This window comes from Vulpes lagopus, chromosome 4, assembly GCF_018345385.1.
Source record: "Vulpes lagopus strain Blue_001 chromosome 4, ASM1834538v1, whole genome shotgun sequence".
In the NCBI taxonomy this organism is placed as follows: domain Eukaryota; kingdom Metazoa; phylum Chordata; class Mammalia; order Carnivora; family Canidae; genus Vulpes; species Vulpes lagopus.
In genome coordinates, this window is record NC_054827.1 from 115,104,165 (window position 1) to 115,131,359 (window position 27,195).

At 39.3% G+C, this 27,195-nt stretch overlaps 1 protein-coding gene and 1 long non-coding RNA gene across 2 annotated transcripts in view; one reads left to right on the forward strand and one right to left on the reverse strand.

Annotated features, from left to right (window-relative positions):
• The window catches only part of HDGFL3 (HDGF like 3), a 74,566-nt gene that overhangs the window by 2,899 nt on the left and 44,472 nt on the right, over nucleotides 1–27,195 (reverse strand). Inside the window, exons 2-5 of the mRNA XM_041751575.1 lie at nucleotides 22,395–22,471; nucleotides 16,758–16,896; nucleotides 16,264–16,422; nucleotides 12,467–12,613 (exon numbers count right to left, since the gene is read on the reverse strand). Of these exons, the coding sequence (XP_041607509.1) occupies nucleotides 12,467–12,613; nucleotides 16,264–16,422; nucleotides 16,758–16,896; nucleotides 22,395–22,471 (522 nt within the window). The remainder of the gene's footprint in view (nucleotides 1–12,466; nucleotides 12,614–16,263; nucleotides 16,423–16,757; nucleotides 16,897–22,394; nucleotides 22,472–27,195) is intronic.
• LOC121489084 lies at nucleotides 12,562–26,738 on the forward strand. Its single transcript, XR_005987266.1, has 3 exons — nucleotides 12,562–12,670; nucleotides 13,576–13,676; nucleotides 26,315–26,738. It is a non-coding gene; the product is annotated as an uncharacterized LOC121489084 (long non-coding RNA).

The window sequence follows — 27,195 nt, forward strand, 5'->3', positions numbered from 1 at the left end:
GAAGGATACCCAGAATGCAGCAGAAGTTATGAGACAATGTAAGTCATAGGATCTTTTCATGGACTGCCATTGTCACTTGAGAAAACGATGACAGATAAACTATGGTTATTCGACACTTTCTCAAAAATAAATGAAATGAGGCTATTATATCAAGGAAGACAACTGGTAGTATTTGCTGCCAATGACAAAGTTTGAGCTTTTAAATAAAACTTAGAATTCTGGAAAACGTAATCAAAACTTATCAATAAGGATTTTTCTGACAAGATACACCTGATATTTAAAAATGTGATTAAAAATACTTTGTAATGAAATAATTGGAAGATTCAAATGAGAACCAATATTTTCCAAATGGGTAAAAGCTAATCAAAGTGCCAGACAGTTCAATGGACTTTAACAGAATACAGAAAGTTCAGAGTCCACATTGCAACCAACCTTTAAGAAACTACCACTTATATATTTGGTGTAATATCAAAGAAGAATATTTGTGATGATCTGAAGGAACTATTAAAATACTACTATTCCCACTTTCCAATTACATATCTGTGTTGAGGCCATATTTTCTTCATATACCTCAACCAAAACACATATTGCAAGAGACTGAATAAAGAAGCAGATATGAGAACCCTGATAAAAGAAATTATTTTATTTTTATTTTTAAAGATTTTATTTATTTGAGAGAGAGAGAAGAGCACAAGTGGGGAAGAGAGGGAGAAGCAGGCTTCCTGAGAGCAGGGATCTGGAGGGGGGGGCCTGAACCCAGGACCCTGGGATCATGACCTGAGCTAAAGGCAGATGCTTCACCACTAAGCCACCCAGGTGCTCTGAAAGAAATTTTTTTTTTGAAAGAAATTTTTTAAAATGCAAAATAATATGGGGCGCCTGGTTGCCTTTCGGTAGTGTTTGATTCTTTGATCTCAGAGTTGTGAGTTCGAGACCCATGTTGGGCGTAGAGATAAAAAAATGACATGAAAGCTTAAAAAAATAAGTAAAATGTAAAACAATGTCATTTTTCCAAAACAAAGCACTTTTTGAAAAATGTAGTTATTTTTCATAAAAATGTGTTATTTATGTTAAGTAATGAGTATTATTTTACAACAAATTAATAAATATTTTAAAATTAGTTTTTATTACTAATTAAATATATATCCAAAGGTTTAAAAAAAGCTTTTTAGGGCCCTCAATATTATAAGAGTATTAAACGGGTGCTGAGACCAAGAAGTTTGATGAACCACTGGCTTAGAAGGAATGAGAGTACATGGTGAGAAAGAAGTGAGGCTGTGCATGTTGAAGGAAGGAGTCTGGACTTGATCTTGAGGATGGGGAGACAGAAGAATGTAGCCCATTCTACAGAAAGAAAATAGGTCAGCATCAGAAGAATAAAAGCACAGACACTGGTTAGCAGTTATAGCGAACACAGTGGCAGTCCTCCCAGTTTTTATTCTCTTCTCTGCTCCTCCCTGTTATTATGTGTGGCCTTGTGATTTGGGGACTTGAGTCCAGCCCCAGGGATGGGCAACTTTCTGACATGGTCTCCAACTATCCCTGCGTCCAGGTATCCATACCCTTGTCTAATGCCCTCCCCTGGAGGGTGAGCAGGACTTGTGACTTGCTTCTAATGAATAGGATGAGGAAAAAGTGATGGGAATGTCATTTCTGAGATTAGATTATGAAGGACTAGCTTTTGTCTTGCTAGCACTCTTATCTCTTGCTGATGAAGCTAGCTGCCATGATGGAGCTGCCTTATGGAGAGGTTAATGTGTCAAGGAACCTATGGGGCCTCTGGCCAAAGTTAATGAATTAAATCCTGCCAACAACTACTGAGTGAGCTTGGAAGAGTGCCCCTAGCTGAACCTCAAAATGATTGGAGCCCCTGCTAACACAGTAATCGCAGGTTTTGGAGACGCAAAGATAGAAAACTCAACAAGTTATGCCTGTCTGGATTCTTGATCCATGGAAAATGCCAGATAATAAATGCTGTTTTAAGCCACTATGTCTTGAGGTAATTTGTTACATGGCAATAAACAACACAGCAGGCTCAAGCCAACAGTGCACGGTATTCTTGTGAAGATTAGTAACCTCTACTTCATAGCCCCATGAATCGAGAAGGGAAGCTCCAATGTTCTGAAGCCTGTCCTTTTCTGCCTCATGCTTCCATGGTTAGGAGTGAGGATGTCATCAGAGAGACTCTGAAAGTAAAGGGGGCCCCAGAACTCTGTGGGTTCCTCGTAAGAACCTCTCCTCTCCTTCCCTTCCCAATACTCCTAACTTTAATATCATCTGCCTCGAGACCACTGAGTCTTTTATCCTTATGGCCTTCTACTTATTTCAGTTACCACAGATGGGCTCTAAGCATCTGTCACTTCCTAGACTCTCATCCCCAGTCAGCTTTGTACATGCTGGTTTAGGACCTCATCTCTTAAAATCTCCTCACCCAGATTCCTTTAGCTCTTCCACTAGACCCTTTGGAAATCAGTCAGCTACTAGCAAATCTCCCCTATCCCCAACTTGCATTTCTCATATATTCTGCCCCCTAATTTGTTCTAAAGGAAAGCCGGTTCTCCTTGGGGACTGTGCTGCTGGTTCTCCTGCCACCCTCACATGCTCTTTCTTCTGCCACAGCTCTTGTATCTACTGGCCTGGAGGTGAGGAAAGTGTCCTTCCTGATCTTCACTGCTGTTTCTAAGCTGCTTCTCCTCTCTCCTGTGCTCTCTCCCAACCACCCAATCCTCCAAGTTTTGAACCTCAGTCCTGTGAGTTGCTACCCCCTGCCCCCAAGTGCTGTCACTTCCAGATCCCCTGGGTTACTCTTTAGTCTTTAAAGATTTCAGCCCTGGTCCACTGTCATTCAATATCATAACCACTGAGATGTCTCTCCACGTAAACTGTCTTTCTAAAACTCTGACCTCTCAGTCCCTTGACTTTCTCTCCTCCCGGATCTTGTCCTCCACACTACCTCAGTCACTCATCCTCCCATGGTTATTTGTTAGGCAAGTGATTCCCAACCCCTGGGGTACAGGAGTCCTTCACAGACCGCGATTTCACTTTCTTGGTCAACTGTGATTGGGAAGCAGATGTTCTTCCTTCTGACTCTCCTTCCATCAGAAGGTCAACAGTAGCTTATGTAACAGGGCTACGGCATCCCCCTCACTTCATCTCACCTGTAGGCATTCTGTCATCTCCCTTCATCAATCACAGCAAGAAGGGTGAGAACTGCACAGGAAGGTATTTTGAGTGTCACCTTCACTTAACTTCTATTACAGAATATTGTTATAACTGTTCTGTTTTATTATGAGCTATTGTTGGTAACTTCTTACTGTGCCTAACTTAAGCTTTATCATAGGTCCGTACATATAAAAACACATATATGGGGTTTGTACTATCCATGGTTTCAGGCATACCCTGGGAGTCTGGGAATGCATCTCCTGCAGATAAGGGGGGGAACAACTGTATTTGCAAACATGGTTTTTAAGTCACTGTTTTGGGGGCAAATTATGGGAGCATGTCAGGTTGTCCTAAGAACTAGGTAGGGGGCTATCTGGAATTTTACAAGCAGGAATCCAGGGAACTTGCCTTAAATGGTGCTCACACAGTGAACCATCCTACCTGAAGGTCAGCAACAGACACCACAGCTCTTCCATAATTTGATTAAACATTTCACTCTTCCACCACCACTTATGTCTCCAGCTCTCTCTGTTTAGCTTGGACTCAACCTCTAATCATTCTTTGATATTCAAAATCTGTTGACCCATTCCCTTCCTCAGGCCTTTCTTTTTCCTTCCAAACATATTTCGAGTTCAGTGATCCATCACTGTCACTGCTCTCTTCCTTGGACAAAATCCATTTCCTGCCTCTCTCCTCCTTCACTCTACTTTCTGGACAAACCCCAATTCTAGTCACACTCAGTTCTCTGCCTTTCTGAGGCTGCACGGTTGAATAAGCCTGGAGAGAACCACACCCCCATTCCTTCGACAGTTTTCACTAAATCATGACCATTAACCTCAAGTAAGCCCTCACTGTTGCCTGGCAACTCCACTTCATTCCCCAACTCTATTCACTCTTCTCTTCTTCTAAGTGACTACTTTGTCCCATTTCCTATCCCTCGAAACTTCTAACACTTCTTCCCGTTATCACGCTCAAATGCTGATCTTGCTTCCAAAGGAAACAGAAGCAATCAGAAGAGAACTTTTACAAGCTCTCGCCCTGAGTACCCACGTACCTGCCTTCTCTCCTGCTTCAGTAACCCCTCTAGATGTGCTCTGGATCTTATGCCTCCTTGTCTTCTGAAGAGCACTGCTCTGGCAATTCTTTCCTACATTATCATTTTGTGATCATTCCTCATTTGAATCATTCTTACTAGCACACTGACTTTCTATCTTGGCCCATGATGATTAAGTATTTGAAAAGAAGTTTACGATTAGTCTACTAGCCCTACAAGACACTGGGACTCATTATACAGCTTCTATAACTAGGAAAAGTATGGTACTGACCAAGGGAACATAACAGAGAACCCAGAGAGTGAGCCATGGCTATGACAGATGACACTGCAGGTCAGAGAGGAAAGGAGGGGCAATTTAATAAATGGTGCTGGTTCCCATGGTTATGCTCTGGGGAAAAAAGGCAACAGGATCCTACCTCATACTATACCCCAAAATCAATTCCAGATGGATCAAACACTAAAATGTTAACAGAGATTTAAAAAGGAAGTACAGGAGAGTATCTTTCTGATCTTGGAAAAGGGATAGGTTTTTAAGACAAGATAAAAGAATACTAACCATTAAAAGAAAAGTTTGAGACAATAGAGAAAGTCCATTCACCAAAAGGAATCATAAAAAAAAAAATCAGACAAGCCATAAATGTGGAAAAGATATGTACTATGCACATGACCAACCATTCTACTTAGAATCCAAAATATGTAAAGGAGTCCTACAAATCAGTAACCCCAAAAATCCAATAGGAAAATGGGCAAAAATACAAAATCAAGCACTGCACAGAAGAAGAAACATGGGTGGTCGATAAACATGTGAAAAGAAGCTCACTCTATTAATCAAAGAACTACAAATTAAGACTATAACTTATTCTCTATTAAAGGCAAAAATTTCAAGTCTGACAGTGACATGTCAGCCACAGGGAATCCATACCTTGATGGTGGTGGGAGAGTGAACTGGCCCAGATACCTAGGGATTTAATTTGGCATTATCTCACAAAGTTAAAAACCATGAGCTCATAAGTTGGCATGTCCATTTCTCGTTTACATCCCTAGAGAACCTCTTGTATATGTGTATGAGGAGGCAAACAGGAGGGTGTTCACAACAATGCAGTTCATGGTTGCAGAAAGCTGGAAACAAGCAACATGCCCATCAAGAGGAGACTAAATAATAGTGTGGTGTATTCATAAGGTTGGGTCTTACACAGCAATGGACAGCGAACAAGCAACTCTGTGCACAGCTGTGAGAGACTGCTGGAAGCACACTAGTAAGTGAATGTAACCATTGTTTAAAAAGCTCAAAATGAGCAAAACTAAACAATATATTATTTAAATATTATATAACTATATGTTATATATGAGCTAAAATTTTGAAAATGAAAGGAAATAATAACAATACTAGTGGTTATTTCTGGGGAGGAGGAAGATGAGACAAGGGAAGAATATCTAATTAGATACAAGTTACTCTGCTTTAGTTTTCAGGTTCAGTGGTAGGGTCACTGGTATTCATTAGAATAATGTTTATTATTTTATATTTATATTACATATATATTCTTTTGTATAGGACAAATATACCATTAAAAATGGGTTAAAAATAAAAGATCAAAAAAAAAAATAAAAGATCAGACTTTCAACAGAGTGGGTCTAAAGGGAACATACCTCAACATAATGAAGGCCACATATGAAAAACTCATAGCTAATATAATACATAATAATGTTTCTCTAAGATCAGGAATGAGACAAGGATGTCCATTCTTGCCTCTTTTACTTAATGTGGTACCAATGTCTAGCCATAGCAATTGGACAAAAAAAAAAAAAAGCCTTCTAAACTGGTAAGAAGTAAATGTGTCACTATCTGCAGATGATATAATACAACAGACAAAACCCTAAAGATTCCACCAAAAAACTAGTAGAATAAATGAGTTCAGTAGAGTTGTAAGATACAAAATTAATATATAGAAATCTGTTGTTTCTACAAACTAATAACAAAATAGCAGAAAGAATTTTAGAAAATAATCCCTTTTATAAAGACACCAGGAAGAATAAAATAGCTAAGAATAAACTTAACCAAGTTCATGACAGACCTGCACTATGCAAACAATGAAACACTGATGAAAGAAACTGAAGATAACACAAACAAATGGAAAGATATTCTGTGTTCATGGACTGGAAGAAAAAATATTCTCAAAATATCCATACTACCCAAAGCAATCCACAAATGCAATGCAATTCCTATCAAAATACCAAAGCATTTTTCACAGAACTAGAACAAATAAATACTAAAATTTGTATAGAACCACAAAAGATAACACACAGCCAAAGTAATCTCGAGAAAGAACAACAAAGCTGGAGGTATCACAATCCCAGACTTCAAGACATACTACAAAGCTACAGTAATCAAAGAGTATGGTACTGGCGCACATGTACGTGCACATGCACACGCGCACTCTATCTATCTATCTATCTATCTATCTATCTATCTATCTATCTATCTATCTCTATCTAATCTATCAATGGACCAGAATAGAAAGCCCAAAAATCAACCCATAGTTATATGGTCAGTTAATCTTTGACAAAGGAGGCATGAATATACAACAGGGAAAAGACAGTCTCAATAAATGTTGCTGGGAAAACTGAGTGGCTACATGCACAAAAATGAAAGTGGACCACATTCTTACACTGTACACAAAAATAAACTCAAAATGGATTAAAGACCTAAATGTGAGACCCGAAACCATAACTCTTTTTTTTAAATTTTTTAAAAGACTTTATTTATTTATTCATAAAGACACAGAGAGAGAGAGAGAGAGAGAGAGAGAGAGAGAGAGAGAGAGAGGCGCAGACACAGGCAGAGAGAGAAGCAGGCACTATGCAGAGAGTCTGACATGGGACTCGATCCTGGGTCTCCAGGATCACGCCCTGGGCTGCAGGCAGCGCTAAACCGCTGCGCCACTGGGGCTGCTCCGAAACCATAAAACTCTAAAAAGAAAACATAAGCAGTCATCTTGAACATCAGGCTTAGCAACATTTTTCTAGATGTGTCTCCTTAGGAGAAGGAAACAAAAGCAAAAATAAACTACTAACACTTCACCAAAATAAAAAGCTTTTTGTACAGGAAAGGAAACCATCAACAAAGTAAGAAGGTAACCTATAGAATGGGAGGGGAGAAGGTATCTGCAAATGATATATCTGATAAGGGGTTAATATACTTTTTTAAAAAAGATTTTATTTATTCATGAGAAAGAGAGAGAGAGAGAGAGAGAGAGAGAGAGAGAGAGAGGCGCAGAGACACAGGCTGAGGGAGAGGCAGGCTCCATGCAGGGAGCCTGATGTGGGACTCGATCCTGGGACTCCAGGATCACACCCTGAGCCAAAGGCAGATGCTCAACTGCTGAACTACCTAGGTGTTAATATTAATTAACCCAGGGGTTAATATTATATATGTATCTCCTACAACTCAAACCAAAAAAACAAATACTCCTATTAAAAAATGGGCAGAGGGGCAGCCCAGGTGGCTTGGCGGTTTAGCACTGCCTTCGGCCCAGGGTGTGATCCTGGAGTCCTGGGATCGGGTCCCATGTCGGGCTTCCTGCATGGAGCCTGCTTCTCCCTCTGCCTGTGTCTCTGCCTCTCTCTCTCTTTCTCTCATGAATAAATAAATAAAATTTTTAAAAAATGGGCAGAGGACCTGAATAGACATTTTTCCAAGGAAGACATGCAAGAGACAGACATGTGGCCAACAGACACATGAAAAAAAGTTCAACATCACGAGTCATCAGGGAAATGCAAATGAGATAACCTCAGATTGGTCAGAATGACTAACATCAAAAGGACAAGAAACAATAGGTATTGGCAAAAAAATGTGGAGGAAAAAGAACCCTCATGCACTGCTGATGGGAATGTAAATTGATGCAGCCCTGAAGTTCCCCCCAAAATTAATAGTAGAACTGCTAGATGATCCAGTAATTCTACTACTGGGTATTTAACCAAAGAAAATGAATAGTCAAAAAGATATATGGGGGTGCCTGAGTGGCTCAGATGGTTAAACAGCTGACTCTTGATTTTGGCTCAGGTCATGATCTCAGGGTCCTAAGATCAAGTCTCACATCAGGCTCTGCATTCACCAGGGAGAGTGTGCTTGAAGATTCTCTTTTGTTCTCTCCTGCACCCCCAACCCTGGCTCATGCACTCTCTCTCTCTCAAATAAATCTTAAAAAACAGATATATGAACTTTTGTATATACTGCAGCATTACAATAGCCAAGTTGTGGAAGCAAACTAAGAGTCCATTGATAGATGAACAGTTAAGTAAGATACAGTGGATATACACAATGGAATATTACTAGCCATACAAAAATGAGATCTTGCCATCTGTGATAACATGGATGGACTTAGTGCCTATTCTGCTGAGTGAATTAAGTCAGACAGAGAAAGACAAATACCATATGATTTCACTTATATGTGGAATCTAAACAAAATCTGGGACGCCTGGGTGGCTCAGCGGTTGGGCGTCTGCCTTTGGCTCAGGGAGTGATCCCATGGTCCTGGGATCGAGTCCCATCAGGCTCCCTACATGGAGCCTGCTCCTCTCTCTGCCTATGTCTTTGCCTCTCTCTGTTTCTCATGAATAGATAAATAAAATCTTTAAAACAAAACAAAATCAGACCCATAAGCACAGAGAACTGATGGCTGACTCAAGGAGGATGGTTAGGAGATAGGCAAAATGAGTAAAGGGGAATGGGAGGCCCAGGCTTCCAGTTATGGAATGAATAAGTCATGGGACAAGGTACAGCACAGGGACTATAGTGAATGGTGTTGCAATAGCATTGTGTGGTGACAGGTAGTGGTTACACTTGTGGTGAATACAGCATAAGTCTACACTAGTCAAATCATGATATTGTACACTCCAAACTAAGGTAACATTGTGTGTCAGCTATACTTTAATTTAAATGAATGACTGAACGAATAAATGAATGGATCTCAGGCTCCTGCTTTACATTCAGGCTCCTACCAGCTATGTGACCCTGGGCCAAGCTTTCTATCCTCAGCTTCCCCAGGTATTATTTTATAGATATATAAATATATATAATATAAATGTAGATATATAAATATAGATATATATCTATAATAGATATAGATTATCCCTCCATCTCTATCCTGGAATTTGTATGGGGATTAAATGAGATAGTGCACAGACAACATTTAGCCCAATATATGGCACAGAGTAAAGATGTTAGCCATTACTACTGAGTCTGCTACTGTTGCTACTTCTAACAGCAAGTATTTTCTGAAGTGCTTTCAAGATATTCAAGTAAAAATGGTTTCATTAACTGTTAGAAAAATGGGTCTACAATGCAGGCGATACAGAATGGTAAGTCATCAATAATATATAATAGTTGAAACCATGAGAGTGGATAAGATGGACACAGGAGAAGCTTCTAGAATAGCAGTATGCCAAGACAGATTGAAGGAAGGAGCTCTAGAAATAGAATGAAAAGGAAATGGATGCAGAAGCAGAAGAGACTGGTGACCTGGAGGCAAAGTCAGGAGGGGAAGTTGGCTAATGGCATTAAATGTTCCACAGGTAAAATAAAGACAGACAACCCTGGGTTTGGCAATGAGAGGATCACCACGGACCTTTACAAGAGCAGTTTCCATGAAATGGTGAAGAAGCAACACGAGTGCGATTAAGTAAGGCATGAGTAGGTGAGGGAGTGGACACAGGAGGGAAGAGAACTCTTTCAGCAAGTTTAAAGATGGGACACCTGGGTGGCTCAGTGGTTGAGCATCTGCCTTTGGCTCGGGGCGTGATCCTGGAGTTCCGGGATCAAGTGGATCAAGTCCCACATTGGGCTCCCTGTATGGAGCCTGCTTCTCCCTCTGCTGTGTCTCTCCCTTTCTCTCTGTCTCTCATGAATAAATAAATTTTTTTTTTTTTTTAAAAAGGAAGTTGAGAGATGAAGAGAAAAGTGAAAAGAGTAGGATGTATGAGGGAAGGAGGCCTAACACGGTTTCTGGGCAGATGGAGAAGAAGATAAAGGTCCAGGATGACAGGAAACCACTGAGTAGGTGAGGCCTTGGAGAGGAGGAAGAGACTGTACTCGGGACCCTGGCAACAGAAAGGTGCAGAATAATGCTTCTCAGACCTTAATGTGCATGAGTGACCTGTGCATGAATCTATTTTAACTAAAATAGATTTTAGAAGGTCTGAGGTCAGGCCTGGGATTCTGCATCTCTAACAAGCTCACAGGTGATACTGCTGCTACTTGCCCACAGATCACATGCTGAGCAGTACAGGTGTAGACTATCTCTTCCTCTGTCATAGAAATTACAGATAGAAGTATAAAGGGAGACAAATTGTGAGGGTTTTGCTGTCTCCATATTGAAGTCACCTGGGATAAAGATAGCAGGTGGGATAAAAAGAAAATCAAACCAGTTAAGTACTCAAGGCTTTGGTGACTGTTAGCAAGCCTGTTCCTGGGAGGGCTACTGGCAAAGGTAACGATAGAGGGCTCTTTACTGGAAAGAGGTCAAGAGAAGAAAGATATGCAGAGGACTGAGTAGAGCTGAGTGGCTAAGAGGGATAAGAGAACAACTGGAATCACAACTGGGGAGTAATTTTGGATAACTGCATGAAGGAGGAGTTGAGAAGTAAACAGTACTGACAAGCATAGTTAAGAACTCAGCTGAAACCAGAATCTCACAGAACAGTAATAACGTATTTTGTGGATTACTGTTTCAAAATGATTACCACGATCCAATTAGAAAAGACTAACAGGAAATGACCAAGGGCAAAATGTGCCTTCACTAACACTTTTAAGTTAATACAGGTTAACAAAAGTTAAGATCAAAGACAGCCAGATGGCCAATAGACACATGAAAAGAGGCTCAACACCCCTCATCATCAGGGAAAAATGCAAATCAAAACCACAATGAGAGATTATCTAGCATCTGTCAGAATGGCTAGAATCAAAAAGGTTAAGTAACAAGTGGTGAGGATGTGGAGAAAAGGAACCCTTGTGCACTACTGGTGGGAATATAAACTGGTGTAGCCACTGTGGAAAATAGTATGGAGGTTCCTTAAAAAGTTAGCATTTCCACTTCTGGGTATTTATCTGAAGAAAATGAAAACACCAATTTAAAGAGATAGATTCATCCTTATGTTCACTGAAACATTATTTACAATAGCCAAGATATGGAAACCACACAAGCGTCCATCGATAGATGAATGGATAAAGATGTGGTGTATCTATATACAGTGGAATTTTTTACTCAGCTGTAAAAAAAGAATGAGATCTCACCATGTGTCATAACATGGATGGACCTAGAGGGCATTATACTGAGTGAGAGAAGTCAGGCAGAGAAGAAAAAAACACATGATTTCATTCTTATGTGGGATCTAAAAAAACAAAACAAAACAAACACAACAAAACACTGAGTCCCAGATATAGGAGACAGACTGTGGTTACCACCAGAGGGAGGGGTTGAGGGGTGGGTGAATTGGGGGAACCAGTGGCAGGGGATGGAGAGGCAAAGCCTTCCAGTTATACGCCATGTGAGCCACAAGGATGTCAAGTGCAGAGCAAGGAACAGAGTCAAGAACACCGCAGTAACTGTATCAAGAAGGTCTGGAACCTGACAATCACAGGGAACATTCAGTAATGTCTGTAAATGTGGATTCACTGATGTGTGCCTGAAACTAATACAGTATTATATGTCAACTGTCAACTATACTTTAAAATAGAGTTGACAAAATTCACAGTGGACAAGTCTTCCCCTTCTGTACTTTAAATACCAGTCTTCACATTTTGCTGGAATACTTAAATATTTAAAGTCTCCATGGGTACATTAAAGTACAAACTGCTTCAAGTAAAGAAGCTGCAGTATGAAATCCCCTATTTTGAACACGCCATTCATCTCATAATAAAGGAACTGCAACTGTAGATTTCTGAGATGGCATTTCATAATTTCACTATTTCACACCTTACTTTTTAAAAGACTCTCAAGTTGAAGTTAGTTTAAAAAAGAATAAACGTGTTCATAGAGTTCCAAACTGAGAGGCAGGTGTACTCCCCGCATCCCCGCCCTGGCTCTCAGGTGTTCTTGGACACTAAGTGGCTCCTTGTTCACCAGGAGCTGTGGTGGGTCTTCCCGTGAGGCTGTGACCGTCTCTCCGTCTACGAGGACAGGGTGTACTGTCTCATGCCCAGGAGCACAGTGGCGTCTAGGCTAGAAGGTGAGGGAGATCACGTGCCCTCCTTACCCCTTCACTGGTTTTCTGCAAGTCTGAAGTCGTGTTCCTTGTGTCATTGCCAGCATCTCCACCCTCAGAGCTGCTTTTGTTTTCCTCTTCTTTGCAGTCCTTGTCATCTTCATCTCCTGGAGATTTCCGGGACTGTTTAGAGGATTTCTAAACGTTTGGACAAGTTAAAAATTATAGTCAAAAGTACAACTCCGATGCACAAGGGTAAGTAAGAAGAGTAGAAGTGGCTGATATGCCTCACTACAGGCAGAGCAGCATAACAGTGCTGGGTGTTGAGGCTGGGCCTCAGTGTAACCAGCTGGAAAAGGAGGTAGAGGTGTGCTTGATGATCTCCTAGTTCTTTCCAGCAGTGCAATGTTAAAAGCAGAAAATAAAGATTCATGTACCCAGAGCACTGCTAATGGATAAATGATAGCTGAATGGACACCACGACACCCACTTAAGAAGCTATAGAGCTACAGGGCATCATAAGGCCATCTTATCCTTCCTCATCGTTTTACAGGAGAAACTCAGATCCAGAGGGTGAGGTGAACTTTCTAAGAGGATATATGAATATTCATGTTAAGACACCTGTTGAAGCTGTTTGGTTAAGAGAAGACATTTCTATCATTATGTGATAGAAACTAATCTTTAAATTACGGATGGTTATTGAAGAGCCCAGGGGAACTAGCCCTTTTTCTTATCACCTTGCTTTTGAAATCAAAATGAACTCTAAGGAAGATGAAAATACAGTTCTAGCTTACAGCTAGAGTTGTTTTGCAGAGCAGCATTAAAATCAAAATCCAGCCCCATTGTGCACCTTTAGGAAAGTAAAATGTACCATTTCACTAACACGTCCTCTCTGAGGAATTTTAAGAATCTTTAAGCACACGGCAAATAAGAGCTGAGGCAAAATTGATTTAGCCACGTCACTTTTGGTCTTCCAGAAATGAATTAGCAAATTGGAGCTTCCTCAGACAATCAACATTTTAAATACAACTCTCAAAGAGAAAGTATCTTCTAGCTATGCGACAGAGCATATAATTACATTGCTTCTATTTTACTTAACTGAAACCGCCAACCAAGCCCAAAATGTCAGTTTAAAGTGAGGTCATCTTTACTTCTTGCAGGAAGGAAAGCAGAGATTTAATAATCCAAATGTGGAATGTCTACAGTGAATGCGAAGATCAAGTATGATGATACAAAAAGCAAACTACTTTTTCTTTTCCTAGTAAGTCAGTATAATTATTAAAATGTAGTAACTGCTTTATGTAGTAATTCTCAAATAATAGTCTCTGGCCTACAGTCCTTAGAGGTAATAATACACATCCCTAAAGTTCACAATGCTTAACTAAGGATCCTAACGAGCAACCCACAGTGAATTTATAAGTACTATAGTCTGGCTCGAGGACCAGAACTAGGGAAATACCAAAGTTCTGCTGAAGAGTCACTCAGTATTCAAAGAAATCTGGCTGCCTGGCTAGATTTGGTAACCCTGCAAAGCTCTTACTGTGCTGGAAACGCACATCATGGCAATTCTTATAATTCTGGGGAGGGACCCTCCATCTTTTTCAGCACTGTAGTCTTGAATTGGTCGTGTGTCCAATTGTTGCCAACCTTTTTTTTAACTAAGATTACTGGTGATTTAACATCATAACCAGTTTGCTATGTTGTGAAGCTCTCTGATTTGCCCTACTTTATATGGTAAATAATGTATGTGCAAAATATTTTGACCTATAGTTTTCCAGTATCTGTTACTGCCAAAGAGATATACACATAATCCCCTTCAAATCTGCTTTTTGACTGAGATGCAGTCAGAAGTTTGTGAACCACTGGTTTTAGTGGCAAAGGAAGATTATTCAACTTAAGAAACAGGGGTTAAAAAAATCACTACTATTCAACAAAAAGGAAACATTTGTGAAGCCAAGGAGAAAGGAGATTATGTCAGGTAAGTGCTTCTCTACATGTGATTCTCAGGTCACTAGCATCAGCCTTACCTGAAAATTTAATTCTCAGACCCCACACTCAAGACCTACTGAAACAGAAATTCAGGCAGTGAGGCTTAGCAACATGTGTTGTAACAAGCCCTTTTAATAATGTGTATTTTAATTCTGATGCATGTCCAAGTTTAAGAACCACTGTGTTAACTTTCTCAGTCAATATTAAAAATTAAAAATCATTTGTGCTCTTCCAAAGTCTTTGTGCATAATTTATCTTGACAACAGACAAAATACTAAAGTCAAAAAAATTTAAAAATCATGGTTCTTAAGTGATCATAGAAGTTGTGATCTTGAAGGAAAAGCAAAAAAAGATGATCCCTTAAACTAAAATAGATAAACCTTAGTAAGTAAAGTATGTCTTCTTCATTGCTTTAAATTATATATCCACATCAGCTATGAGCCTGATGATTTCTGGTCTTCATAACAAGGGAGAAAATAATGACATTGAAAAGCCGGATATCCACACTATCAAATGCCTCAGATGGCTCAGGCAGCTTGGTTAATTTACAGGGGTACAAAACATCACATAGCTCAGTAGGCAATCATTAAATTAAAAATATCAATTGAATTGGGTAAAGTGAAATCCAAAATGCTAAAAAAAATTTAGCTTAAAAAAAAATGCAATGGAAGATACAGTCTCAAAAGGAAAATTCTAATTATTTTTTGGTGATTTGCAAACTTTATCCCCATCCAAGGCAGATACCAGGTTTTTCATTAGGTGCACAGAAAGTAATCTGTATTCATACAATTTCACCTGGATGCTAGTTGGGTGGATTTTATAGATCGTAAAATAAAATGCCAATAATCTAATCAACTCCTGGTGCTTGGTTTTTAAGGAGTTGCCAAGTCTGCCCAGCCAGTAAATACCAGAATCTAAAGGGAAGTAACTTGTCCAAGTATTCAATCGTGTGACAGACCAATTATAGTGAAACCTGTACTAATCTCTGGTCTTCAAAGATCTATTTGTCTTGCTTCAGTTTATAAAGGTGAACAATTTTTACAATCTCAGTTTGTTCAACTGCGTATCTGAATTATGGTATGAAAATCTAGACTTTCAATTTGTAAATCTAGGATCATGTCACTCCTCTGTTTAAAGCCTTTAATAAATTATCATTCATTCAAATTATCATTCATATAAATCCAAATTCCTTAACATGGCACCCAAGTCTCCATCACTGAACCTTTCCCTGCCTCTCCTTCTTTGTCATGACACCCCAACCATGCTTGTCTTCTTTCAATTCAGGACGTGCCAGACCCTTTCTGCCTCAGATTATGGCTGCTCTGCCCCACCTGGCCTTCTTCCTCTGCTCTTTCTTCAGGCCTCCATATAAACTGTGCATCTTCAGAAAAGCCTGGCCACTCTACCTGAAGCACATTTTCTTTCCATTCATTTCCTTCAGAGCCCTCTCATAATTTATATTTATTATTTGCATGGTCTTTAAAGCAGAAAGACAGACCTAGCATGTATCTATTTACATATACATGTCCTGAATGGTACTGAATTTCCTATATTTCTAAAATCTTCAGAGCTCATTTGGAGGTTCTTGTAGGAGACATACCTACTACTCTTGTACCCTTAACGAAAGAACAGTCCTTTTCCAACTGAGAAGTGGTATCTTCAGTGCCAGACCAGCCCTGTATCGCCTTCACATCTAAGGTTATCCATCCCGTTCCCTTTCTTATTATCTTCCTGTCTCTACAGGCGGAGGTCCCCAGAGCTAGTATACTTCTATGGGCCCAATGAATGATCAAAGAATAATCTAAAGCCTTAATGAATATGCAAATAACATTAATAACAATGGAAAAGGTTCTAGTCACCTTTGAAGTGTAGGACTTTTTCCGTTTTGAGCCTGCTTTTTCATTCTTTCTTTTGCCTTTTCCATCTTCTTCTACTCTGTCCCCTTCCTCCTCACTGCTTGCATCTGCAGTATTCCCGCCTTCTCCCTCAGTTTCTGAGGAGCTCTGCTGCTGAATTGCCTAAGAAATAGCAAGATATTGGCTAATTATATTTTTGAAAAAATAGCAGAGAACACAGACTGTGAAAAGAATCATTCTATTTTAATCTGAAAGGGTTCAGCTTACTTTTAAGATTTTAAAAATAAAGGACTGTCAACTTCAATTTTCCAGTGACCACTTGACTTGAACCTTCTTGGGTAACAGAATTACATTTAATCCAAAATGTTACTGGAGCTAAAAAGAATTTTGATTTCAAATAGATGGAGGGCAAGTACTAGTACAAAGGACATGTAAGAAAGACCCCAAAGAGAGTTAAAACCAAAGAAATGAATTCTAACAATGAAGCAAACCATTACCTGGTACCCAGTAAACTTCACTCCCGGGTTATTCTCTATTTCCCACAATCCTTCATTAAATCCTTTCCGTTTGTTTGACTTTCCAAACTTGTCTTTGTATTCCTTATATGGAAAAAGATCTTTCGGACCTAAAAATGCACTGCAGAGATACATTAGAAATAGAATTGATACTTTAACCTTCAAATGTAAGCTATTTTTAATATCAATATCAACTAAGGTATCACAGCATATTTCAGTAAACCAAAGTATACAGAAACCCTCTGAGTTGGGCACATATCACAAAATAGTTTACGTAAATGGGGTGCCTGGGTTGCTTGGTCAGTTAAGTGTCTGCCTTCTGCTCAGGTCATGATCTCAGGGTCCTGAGATGGAGGCCCAAGTGGGCTCCCTGCTTAGTGGGGAGCCTGTTTCTCCCTCTTTCTCTCTCTCTCTCTCAGCCCCTCCTCCTGTTCATGCTCTCTCTCAAATAAAATAAACAAAAACTTTTTAAAAATTTTACACATAAGCTTCTAGGCATAAAAAAACAGATACCTGGCTATGTAAGCCAGCAACTCTGGAGTGTGCTACTTTGATTTTACTTTTAAATTACCAATTTATTTTTTGTTTTAAAATGGATTTTTAGTTACACATAAAATTTTAAAGATGTCCAAATGCTGATCACTTAAATCATCATCTTAAACTAAGACTTATTTATGCTAATCTTCCATAGGTTAGGGTTTTGTGAGACTTACAGTAAAAATATAAATACTGGATTAAAAAAATGACTTTAACTCTATATATCACATTAGTACATTTATTCATTATTACTTCTATAAATTAAAAAATCATATTAGTGATTAATGAGGCACAAACAAGAAAACAATCAGAAGTAGCAAACAGACAGAAGGTTAGACAATTTAAACTTTATCCTAACTTAACCACAACCAGAAAAAGAAAATGAGTTTGAATAAATCCTGGGACTAGCTAATAGATCTGAGCATTCAAACTAGAGTCTTCAGCATTATTACCTATAATATATTAACCTGGTGAATGACACCCAAGAAGCTTACATTTGAAACATTCCTATATTCCTCTGTTTGACAAATCTGAACACACATCTATAATGTGTCAGACACTGCTGAGCTGTTGTGGGTTCCACAGGGAACCAACAGATGAGGATCTCTAACATCATGGAGCACACGTTCTAGGAGTGCAAGTAGGGCTTGGACAAACAGAAAAGAAAAAACATAGTACCCTGTGCTAAAATAAAGCAGAAAAAGGGGATGGTAAGATTGAGAGTGGATTTGATAATTTCAGATATATGGATCATGGAAGGCCTCCCTGAGAGAGGGAAGCATCCACCAAGCACAGGCAGGGAGGGAGTTAAGTCGTGCGGTCCCCCAGGGGGAGAGCAGGAGAGCGGAGCAGACTTCAGGAGGAGCAAGTGCAACAGGCCCTGAGGTGGAAGTGCTTGCTGTGTTTAAGAAGGAAGAGGCTGGGGTGGCTAGAGTGAGAGGAGTGAGGGCAGAGCAAGAGGAGAGGTTAAGAGGGGTGGGGACCTGGTGGGAGCACAGATCATGTGGGCCTTGAAGGCTGCTACTGAGACTCAGAGTCAGATGGGAAACCATGAGAGGTTTGAGAAGAGAAGTGACAATTTGTGTTTTCATAGGTGCATCCTGGCTGCTGTGCTGAAAAGAGACTGAAGTGGGTACCACCGTAGGAAGAAGCAGGAGAGGGAGAGGCCTGGGTGCCTCCGCGGTTTAGTGCCTGCCTTTGGCCCGGAGCGTAATCCTGGAGTCCGGGATTGAGTCCCACATCAGGCTCCCTGCATGGAGCCTGCTTCTCCCTCTGCCTATGTCTCTGCCTCTCTCTGTGTGTCTCTCATGAATAAATAAATAAAATCTTAAAAGAAAAAAGAAAGAAAGAGGCAGGAGACAAACCAGTAAGGATGAGAACTCGGGCCAGGTTGTAAGCAGTGGGTGAGAAGCTGCTGGATTCTGAATTCGTGCTCAAGAAAGAGTCGATGTGACTGTTAATGGGCTGGCGAGGGCACGTGAGAGAAAGGGAGGAGGGGAGTCTGTCTCCAGGGTGTCAGACTGAGAAATTAAAAGAATGGAGTTGGCATTTACTGAATTGAAAGATTTTTGAGAGAATAAGACTTGAAGGTGAAAAGCTTGGCTTTAGATGTGAAGTTGAGGTCCTGGTTTGACATCCAAGTGAGGAGGTCAAGTTGGCATTTGGAGAGGTGATTCTGGAACTGAGGAAGGTCTGAGACTGTAAGTTAACAGTTCACTCTTGATCTTTATAAATTCCATTTTCTGACTGGTTCTTAGTACTTATTCTTCATCGCCTAGCTAATAAAAAACTTCCAAGTTGATATAAATACCTGGGGAAACTTTCTGACCCCAACCACCAAAACTCTCTTGACCTTTAATTGCCTGTTCAACAGGATTCTATCTCTCTGAATCCAGGCATAATTTATTAGGTTACTGGACATTTTAATCAAAGGCATATCACTGTCTTGCTTGACAAACAGAACATGAGAAAGAAATGGACTTCAGTATGTCCATTTTACTTTTAGAGAAGTTTGTCATGTATTATTAGACTAAGGTTTTTGACCTTTCTCCAGCATTTGACTCTGTGTGTAGGAATTCACATAGCTCCGGCTGCTAATCAGGGCTGGCCTGTACTCTCATGATGCCACAGAAGACAGGGTTCATGGTTCAGATGGGCATGTTAGCTGCTGCCAGAAACAAGAGCCCTGAATGAACTGTTCTAAAACAACTTATTTTTGATACACAACCTTGTTTTTTCCTAGATTATAGAAAGATAATTCCACAGATCAAATCTCTCAATTGGTTAACTTTCCTGCATGTTTCACAGATCTTAAAGCATAGGCCAGGAAATAAAATTTTTCAAAGCTTCATGCTCTAAGGATGTTATTTATTTATTTATTTCCTGGCCAAGACTGCCTTGAAAATTGTCCAGACTAAAACTGCTGGGGTTAAGTTACACAGAGCAGAAGAATTTGAGGGCTCCAATTACCTATTTGTGCTTTAGGATAAATTCAAGGCCATGGTCTGAGGAAAATTCTTGTCGGCTTGGGGATGTTCCTCTGGCTGACCTGCACACAGCTTTCTTGTTAAGTTCCTCACCTTTCATATATTTTCCCCCCCTTTCATATATTTCATTTCAACTTAATTTAACTTAAATTCATCCAACAGCTATTATTTTGAACACTTACCATTGGCCAGGCACTGTGCTAAGCAGCGTGTCCCCTGGAGCAAGCATGCCCCACCCCCAAGTCAGCCTCCAGAGAGGCTGAACACTAGGTACCTCCTAAGGCATACAGTCTTAGGGGCAGGGACACCCAGTACATAATAAATGCTCTGCTGAAGCAAACTTGTGGCAGGTTTTATGAAGTTCATTTTCCTCCAGATGTTTCAAAATCTACTTTTGGATGATCAAACCAGCAAAAAACTCACATATGGACTATATTATACTGCTCCTTGGTGGAACTGCCCTTAGTGAATTGAGCCTTGGAAATACTGCCATTGGCGTATATTAAGGATGCTATAAGAAACAGCTCTGTGAAACCCTTCACATTGTTCACTGAAATGATCCTGTTACATTCACCAGCAATACACTAGGTGGCAAGCTCGTTATTTATAGTGCTTTAAGGAATGCCTAGAAAATGTTTATTAAGTAAATAAAAATGACCACATAATATTAGTAAATGGTTGATTTGTCCTATATAGTGGAAATGTGATAATCTTGTTTATTAAATCCTGCCTGGTCCCAGAAATACATTTAAATCATTTGGAAACAGGTCCTAGAGAAAAAAGCAAAATAATGGTACAGATTAACATGGAAATAGGAATGAGGCAAATAGAAAAATATGTATCATAAAGTCCTTTACCCTTATAGGTAAAACATTTATCTTTAAGCTCTCTAGCACTCTAAGGAGGAAAACATGGTAAGGTGCATAGTATGTACACAAGTGTCTATTCAATAAAAACAGAAGAAAATAAAACCAACTTTCTGAAAGAAACACAACTATTTCTTACATGAAGCCAAGAAATAAATATGTCTTAAGGGCTCTCTCTCCTGGTTAGCTCTTTTTCTCTTTTTAAAAATTTTTATTTTTTTAAAAAAGATTTATTTTTATTTAGAAAGAGAGAGAGCACAAGTTGGGGGAGGGAGAGAGAGACTCTCTAGCAGACTCTGTGGTGAGCATGGAGCCCAACACAGGGCTCAATCTCATGACCCTGAGATCATGATTGGAGTCAAAATCAAGCATCAGACACTCAACCAAATGAGCCACCCAGGCGAAAAGGTCAGAGTTGCAGAGACAACAAGCTAAGAAAAAAAATTCATGCCTGGCTCTGCTATATTCAAATGAACATATGGGATGACCCTGAATTTGAAGACTTGTGAGACTTCATAGTAGTTTTTAGCTTTCCCCACATATGCAATTCCTATTCCATTTAAGTCCTTGTTGTGACTGACCATACACATTTTTATTGTGTCAAGACTGCCAACCATCTCCTAGGATCTACCATCTTCTTTCTTTTATTTATGGGTTACTATTTCCAGCTTTTTCCCTATTTAAGTTGCCCAGCTAGAGACTAGGTTTCCCAATTCCTTACAGTAACATGTGGTCGCATGACTGAGTTTTTGCCACTGCAAAGAATAATGAAAGTGTAAGTGATATGTGCACCTTCCTTGTCATTTCCTTACAAAGAAGTTGCTTGTTGGGCAGCCTGGGTGGCTCAGCGGTTTAGCGCCTGCCTTCAGTCCAGGGTATGATCCTGGAGACCCAGGATCGGGTCCCACAACGGGGTCCCTGCATGGAGCCTGCTTCTTCCTCTGCCTGTGTCTCTGCCTCTCTCTCTCTCTCTCTCTCTCTGGGTTTCTCATGAATAAATAAATAAAATCTTAAAAAAAAAAAAAAAGAAGTTTCTTGTTCTTCATGTTTTCTCTTTCCCCCTTCCCTCTACCTGGAAGCTGCACAGATGTTGCTAAGCCCTGTTTTGTCAGTTTGTTTTTAAATAAGCAGGCAAGGGCAACACTCCAGGGAAAGGCGGGACTATATGACTGACCCAGAAGGAACCTGGGTCCCTAGAGCAGAGTAGCCTACCCTCCTTGATCTACCTGCCCATTTCTGGACTGTTTCAAAAGAAAGAAAGAAATTTCTATATTATATGAGACACTGTATTTTCCGGTTCCTTTACTTAGCAGTTTAGTCTGCACTTTAACCAATAAAATGTTAGAACCTTATTAAGTTGGTATGTTTGCTTCAGGGTTCAACAAATTGAAAGAGCCTGAGACAACATAACTTTATTGTACGAAATATAAATGGGAACTATACAAAAGAGGGGAAAGGAATCACTGAGAGTAGTAAGGAGACTACTCTAGGATTTAAAAGTGTCCTAAAGGAGATTCTGGGTGATGTCCAACATTTACACAGAAAGAACATTCAAAAGCAAAATGAATGAAAAATCTTCACATTAAGAAAAGTACATTATTAAGCTCGGTAATTTTATATAATTGTGATCCTTTTAAGAACATATAAAATGTTATAGATCGGGTATAAACAATATAGTCTGGTAGAGACAAATTAGAGCTCTTGAAGCTTTAAGCTGTTTGTTGACTTACGTTTCATGGGTGCCAAAAAAGAAGATAGGATACTTGTTTGCTGGGGGCTTCACAGCTCCCTCTGGGAGTTCATCAATCTGTGAAAGATAAATTTAGTTATTAAATATTCATCTAAACATGTAAAAATAGCATAAACATGATATAAACATTGTTCTGATAATTTCAAAATAAAATTATTCTAATCAAAATTCCAATATTTTTTTTTTGAACTTTACAAATGATTCCAAAGTTCATATTTGATCCATCACATGGAGAGTAATACTATAAATTGATTATAACCATTATGGTAATTTACAATCAGGAGCCAAAACTACTCCTTTCTTTTGACTTAATAAAATTACTGCTGGGAGTCTATCCTAGTGAAATTTTAAAAAGTATCAACAAAAAAACATAAAAAGATACACTTTGGAGATAGTGAATTTTCACACACACACACACACACACACACACACACACACCCAGAAACGTGTTGCATCATAGAGATTATGGAAAATTAACTTGATGGAATATATTGTCATTAAAAATTATCAACTCTTGCATAGACTACTGCAAGTCTCTCTCTCCCATTTAAGCTAGAATTTACCTTTTAAAAATTTTTTAATTCTTTTAAAAATAGGCTTGACTCCAGTATGGAGCCCAACATGGGTGTCAAACTCAGAACCCTCAGATTAAGACCTGAGCTGAGATCAAGAGTTTGATGCCCAACCGAATGAACCACCCAGGCACCTCTAGAATCACCTTTTAAAATGCACATTTGATTATCTTACTTTCTTGCTTCAAATCCTTCTATAGCTTCTTATTGCTTATAGCATTTTTAGCTATGCATATGAAACCTCTGGAACTTAAAGAAATATACACTTCCATGCTCCCCCAGAGACCTACTGATTCTTATATATAGCTGGGGCTGAGAACCTCTAATAAGGTAAAGTTGAAATTCCTTAGCTATTATACAGGCATATTCATAATTCCTTACAGTGTTTCAGGAAATGGCCCTTGACTCACAAATCTCCATCTGCAGCTCCAGCCTTTCCTTTGAACTCCTATAATTCTGACAGGATTATGTTGAACTGCAGGCATGTAACTGCCAATGTCTACAAACCACATGCATTTACAGGTCTTTAAGCTGCCAAAATCAAAGAAAAGGCTACGAAGAGGAGGAGAGGCACACCTGCAGTTGAGAGAGCAAGAAACAGGGCTTGTCTCCTGAGGAAACCCATAGGCCTCCCTTCCTCACACAGGGCAGCAGCCTGCAGATTACACTACCGCACGTTCACGTCAGAGTAGACACTCTGTGTACAGAGGAAAGATGAACTTCAAGTCTAGAAAACGTTAAGTCCTGCTTCTGATTTAAACTGTGATAGCAAAGGTATTACCTCATATCTTGTGGCCTTGACTTTCACATCTCTCAAATGTGGTGGGTGCAGTTGGTGACTTCTAGATTTCCTTCAAGTCCTAAAATACCATGGCTTGTCAAAAACTAAATTAATTTCCCCTGTTTTTGTTTACTATCTTAATTACTGGTACAAACCTTAATCTTGTTAGTTATTTCCTCAAGCCCCGTATTCAGTTTTTCACCTAATTCTCCCAGTTCAGCTCCAGAAATGTCTCTTAAATTGATCACCATTCTCTTAGTGAATTTCATTCCCTAAACAAGTTCTTATGCTCTTTCAACATGGCCACTATAGCAGCCTTCTGAAGTATTTCCTTGTCTCCAAGCTTTTTCCTGTTACCTACTATATAACTTCTGTGAAAACCTTGTGGGTGTTACATTCAATACTACCCTAACAAAGACAATTTAAAATGAATTAATTTCATTTGAATCAATTCATTAAACATCCAATAATGTGTGTGAGATAATATATGGTAAAAAACATGACATAAAATTTTCTATTTTAGCCATTTTCAAATGTACAGTTCAGTAGTAATGATATTCACATTACTGTGAAACAGATCTCCAGAAAGCAGGTAACTAGATTTTTAATGGAGAAAAAATAGAACTTAAAATGGCAATGCATGTTAAGTATGTGGTAAGCATATCATCTGACAAAACACCACCACATCATGTTTTTTCACTCTTATAAAATAACTAAAAGTAAACAGTTCAAAAAGAAATCTTTTAAAATTTTCTTTCCAAAAAAAACACAACTTTTGGTTAAACTTTTCATTTACTATAATGTTACATAAGTAATATCTACTGCAGAGGTTGCAGAGTGATGGCCCTTGGGCAATTTCTGGCCTAAAGGTAAGTTCTGTTTGGCTCATTCAGTGTTTTGTTTTTTAAAGTAAGTTAGTTCCAACACTTTAAAATGAGAAGATTCACATTAAAATCCAGATTAATAGTTTCCAAAAAAAGAAACTTAAAGACAAGGATAAGCAAGCATTCCCACAAGGCAACAATTCGCCAACATTTTCAATAGTATGTGCCCTTTAGACAAAGTATGTGCCACCTTTACACAAAATATGTGCCCTCAGTATGTTACATACCCACCACTCTCTTGATGGTGTTGTAAATGCCTGCGTTCCTTACTCATATTGCTTACCTGGCCCCTTGGAATATGTGAGTTTGTGCCCCTGTAATAAATACTGTCAAAAATAGTAGAATGGGCCTTACCACCATGCTGGTTCCACAAGAAAGGTGTTAAATAATGTGTTGACATGTACTCACTGCATTTTATTGAGTCTTGTTTTTAACTCTTTCGATTTTATACTTTGGCAATTTTGGAATAACAAGTTGTTCAAGTATATACACCTTCCTGAACCAATTAAAAAGTGTACCTCTCAGGACACTTGGGTGGCTCAGTGGTTGAGAGTCTGCCTTTGGCTCAGGGTGTGATCGTGGAGTCCCAGGATCGAGTCCCACACTTGGCTCCCTGCATGGAGCCTGCTTCTTCCTCTGCCTGTGTCTCTACCCGCCCCCCCCCCCACTGCATCTGAGTAAATAAATAAAATCTTAAAAAAAAAAAAGTGTTCCTCCCAGGCACTGTTTTTTGGCTCCTATAATGTATAGCAAGTGGCAATAGAACCTTATTTTCAGGGTTTTTTTTTTTTTTTGGTTTTGTTTTTTTTACTGTTTCTGTTTTCCTGATTTTGTACTTTGTATTTTTACTTTTGTTTCTAGTTTTTGGCTATTTTTGTTTTTTTGTTTTTTTTTTTTAAGATTTTATTAATTTATTCACGAGACACACACAGAGAGAGAGGCACAGAGACACAGGCAGAGGGAGAAGCAGGCTCCATGCAAGGAGCCTAACGTGGGACTCGATCCCAGGACTCCAGGGTCACGCCCTGGGCTGAAGGCGGTGCTAAACCGCTGAGCCACCCAAGCTGCCCCTATTTTTGGTTCTGATTCTGGTTTGCACACAGCCAATGTGTTATTCCCCATTACAAGATGATATGGTGACCTCTTGTCTTTTGAGTATGACATGGCAAAGAGTCTGGTATATTAGTGTTTTAGTTTGTAGAAGAATGTCTTGCTTCTACTAGAAGAAAAGCCCTTTGGAGACCTAGATCAGTGAATGTGTGTATTCTGTGTTTCCTTTAACCTGTAGTGAAGTTTTAGACCTGAAGTCATAAGCTCTCTCTGTTTGTACTTGAAATAGCATATTTTATCCCTCCTTCTGTGATTTTGAAACATTTTTCTACTTTGGGAGAGGGTCTTAATAAATTTGATCTAATTTTCTTAAAAGAACTCTTTTTATCGATTTAGAGATACTAATACAACTTAGAAAAATCTAATATAAATGAAAAATATGTAAAAATATACACATTTATATATATAAGGTTTCCTTATATTAATATATAAGGAAATATAAAAATCTAATATAAACTAAGAATCCTCAGGGGGAAAGAAAAGTGAATGTACAATACTTTAAATATGGTAGCCTTATTGTTCTTTATTTATTTGTCTGCTTTGATCATTGCAGAGATACTCAGAGGATGTCAGATGGAAACCAAGCTTCTATCCCTTGAGTCTACAAGTCTACAGCCCTATGGGAGGGAGGCAGGTAACCTCTTATTTCCTAGGAAACCTCATAGCTTCATCCCTGGACCTTCACCATTAGTGTTACCTGGAACTCATTAGAAATGCTAGTTCTCAGTGCAGAACCCTGGCCAACTTACTTAGACACCTTGGGAGTTAAGTGTTTTAAGAAGCCTCCAGCTGATTTCGAAATACATTATAAGACTTTTCATCCTCTTACTGTTGTTCCTGTGGGTGGACTGCCTTCATTTCTTGTGATTAATATGAGTCCCACCATATCTGTAGGATTTTTGCACTGAGATTGCAAAAATGCACCAATGCAGGATTGCTTTCCTAATATTTTAAAATGTATAAAATATCAACATTTCATTTTTTTAAAGATTGTATTTTTTTTTTTTTAAAGATTTTATTTATTTATTCATGATAGTCAGAGAGAGAGAGAGAGAGAGGCAGAGACACAGGCAGAGGGAGAAGCAGGCTCCATGCACCGGGAGCCTGACGTGGGATTCGATCCCGGGTCTCCAGGATCGCGCCCTGGGCCAAAGGCAGGCGCCAAACCGCTGCGCCACCCAGGGATCCCTAAAGATTGTATTTATTTGAGAGAGAGGGAGAGGGAGAAGCAGATACCCCACTGAGCAGGGAGCTTGATGACACAGGGCTCCATCCCAGGACCCTGGGATCATGACCCAAGCGAAAGGCAGATAGATGCTTAACCGGCTGAGCCACCCAGGTGCCCCAACATTTCTACTTTTTATTAAAAGAGTATTGTGTTATATTAAGTGTGGTGACCTTTTAAGAAAAACATCCTTCTCCCAGAAACTAATA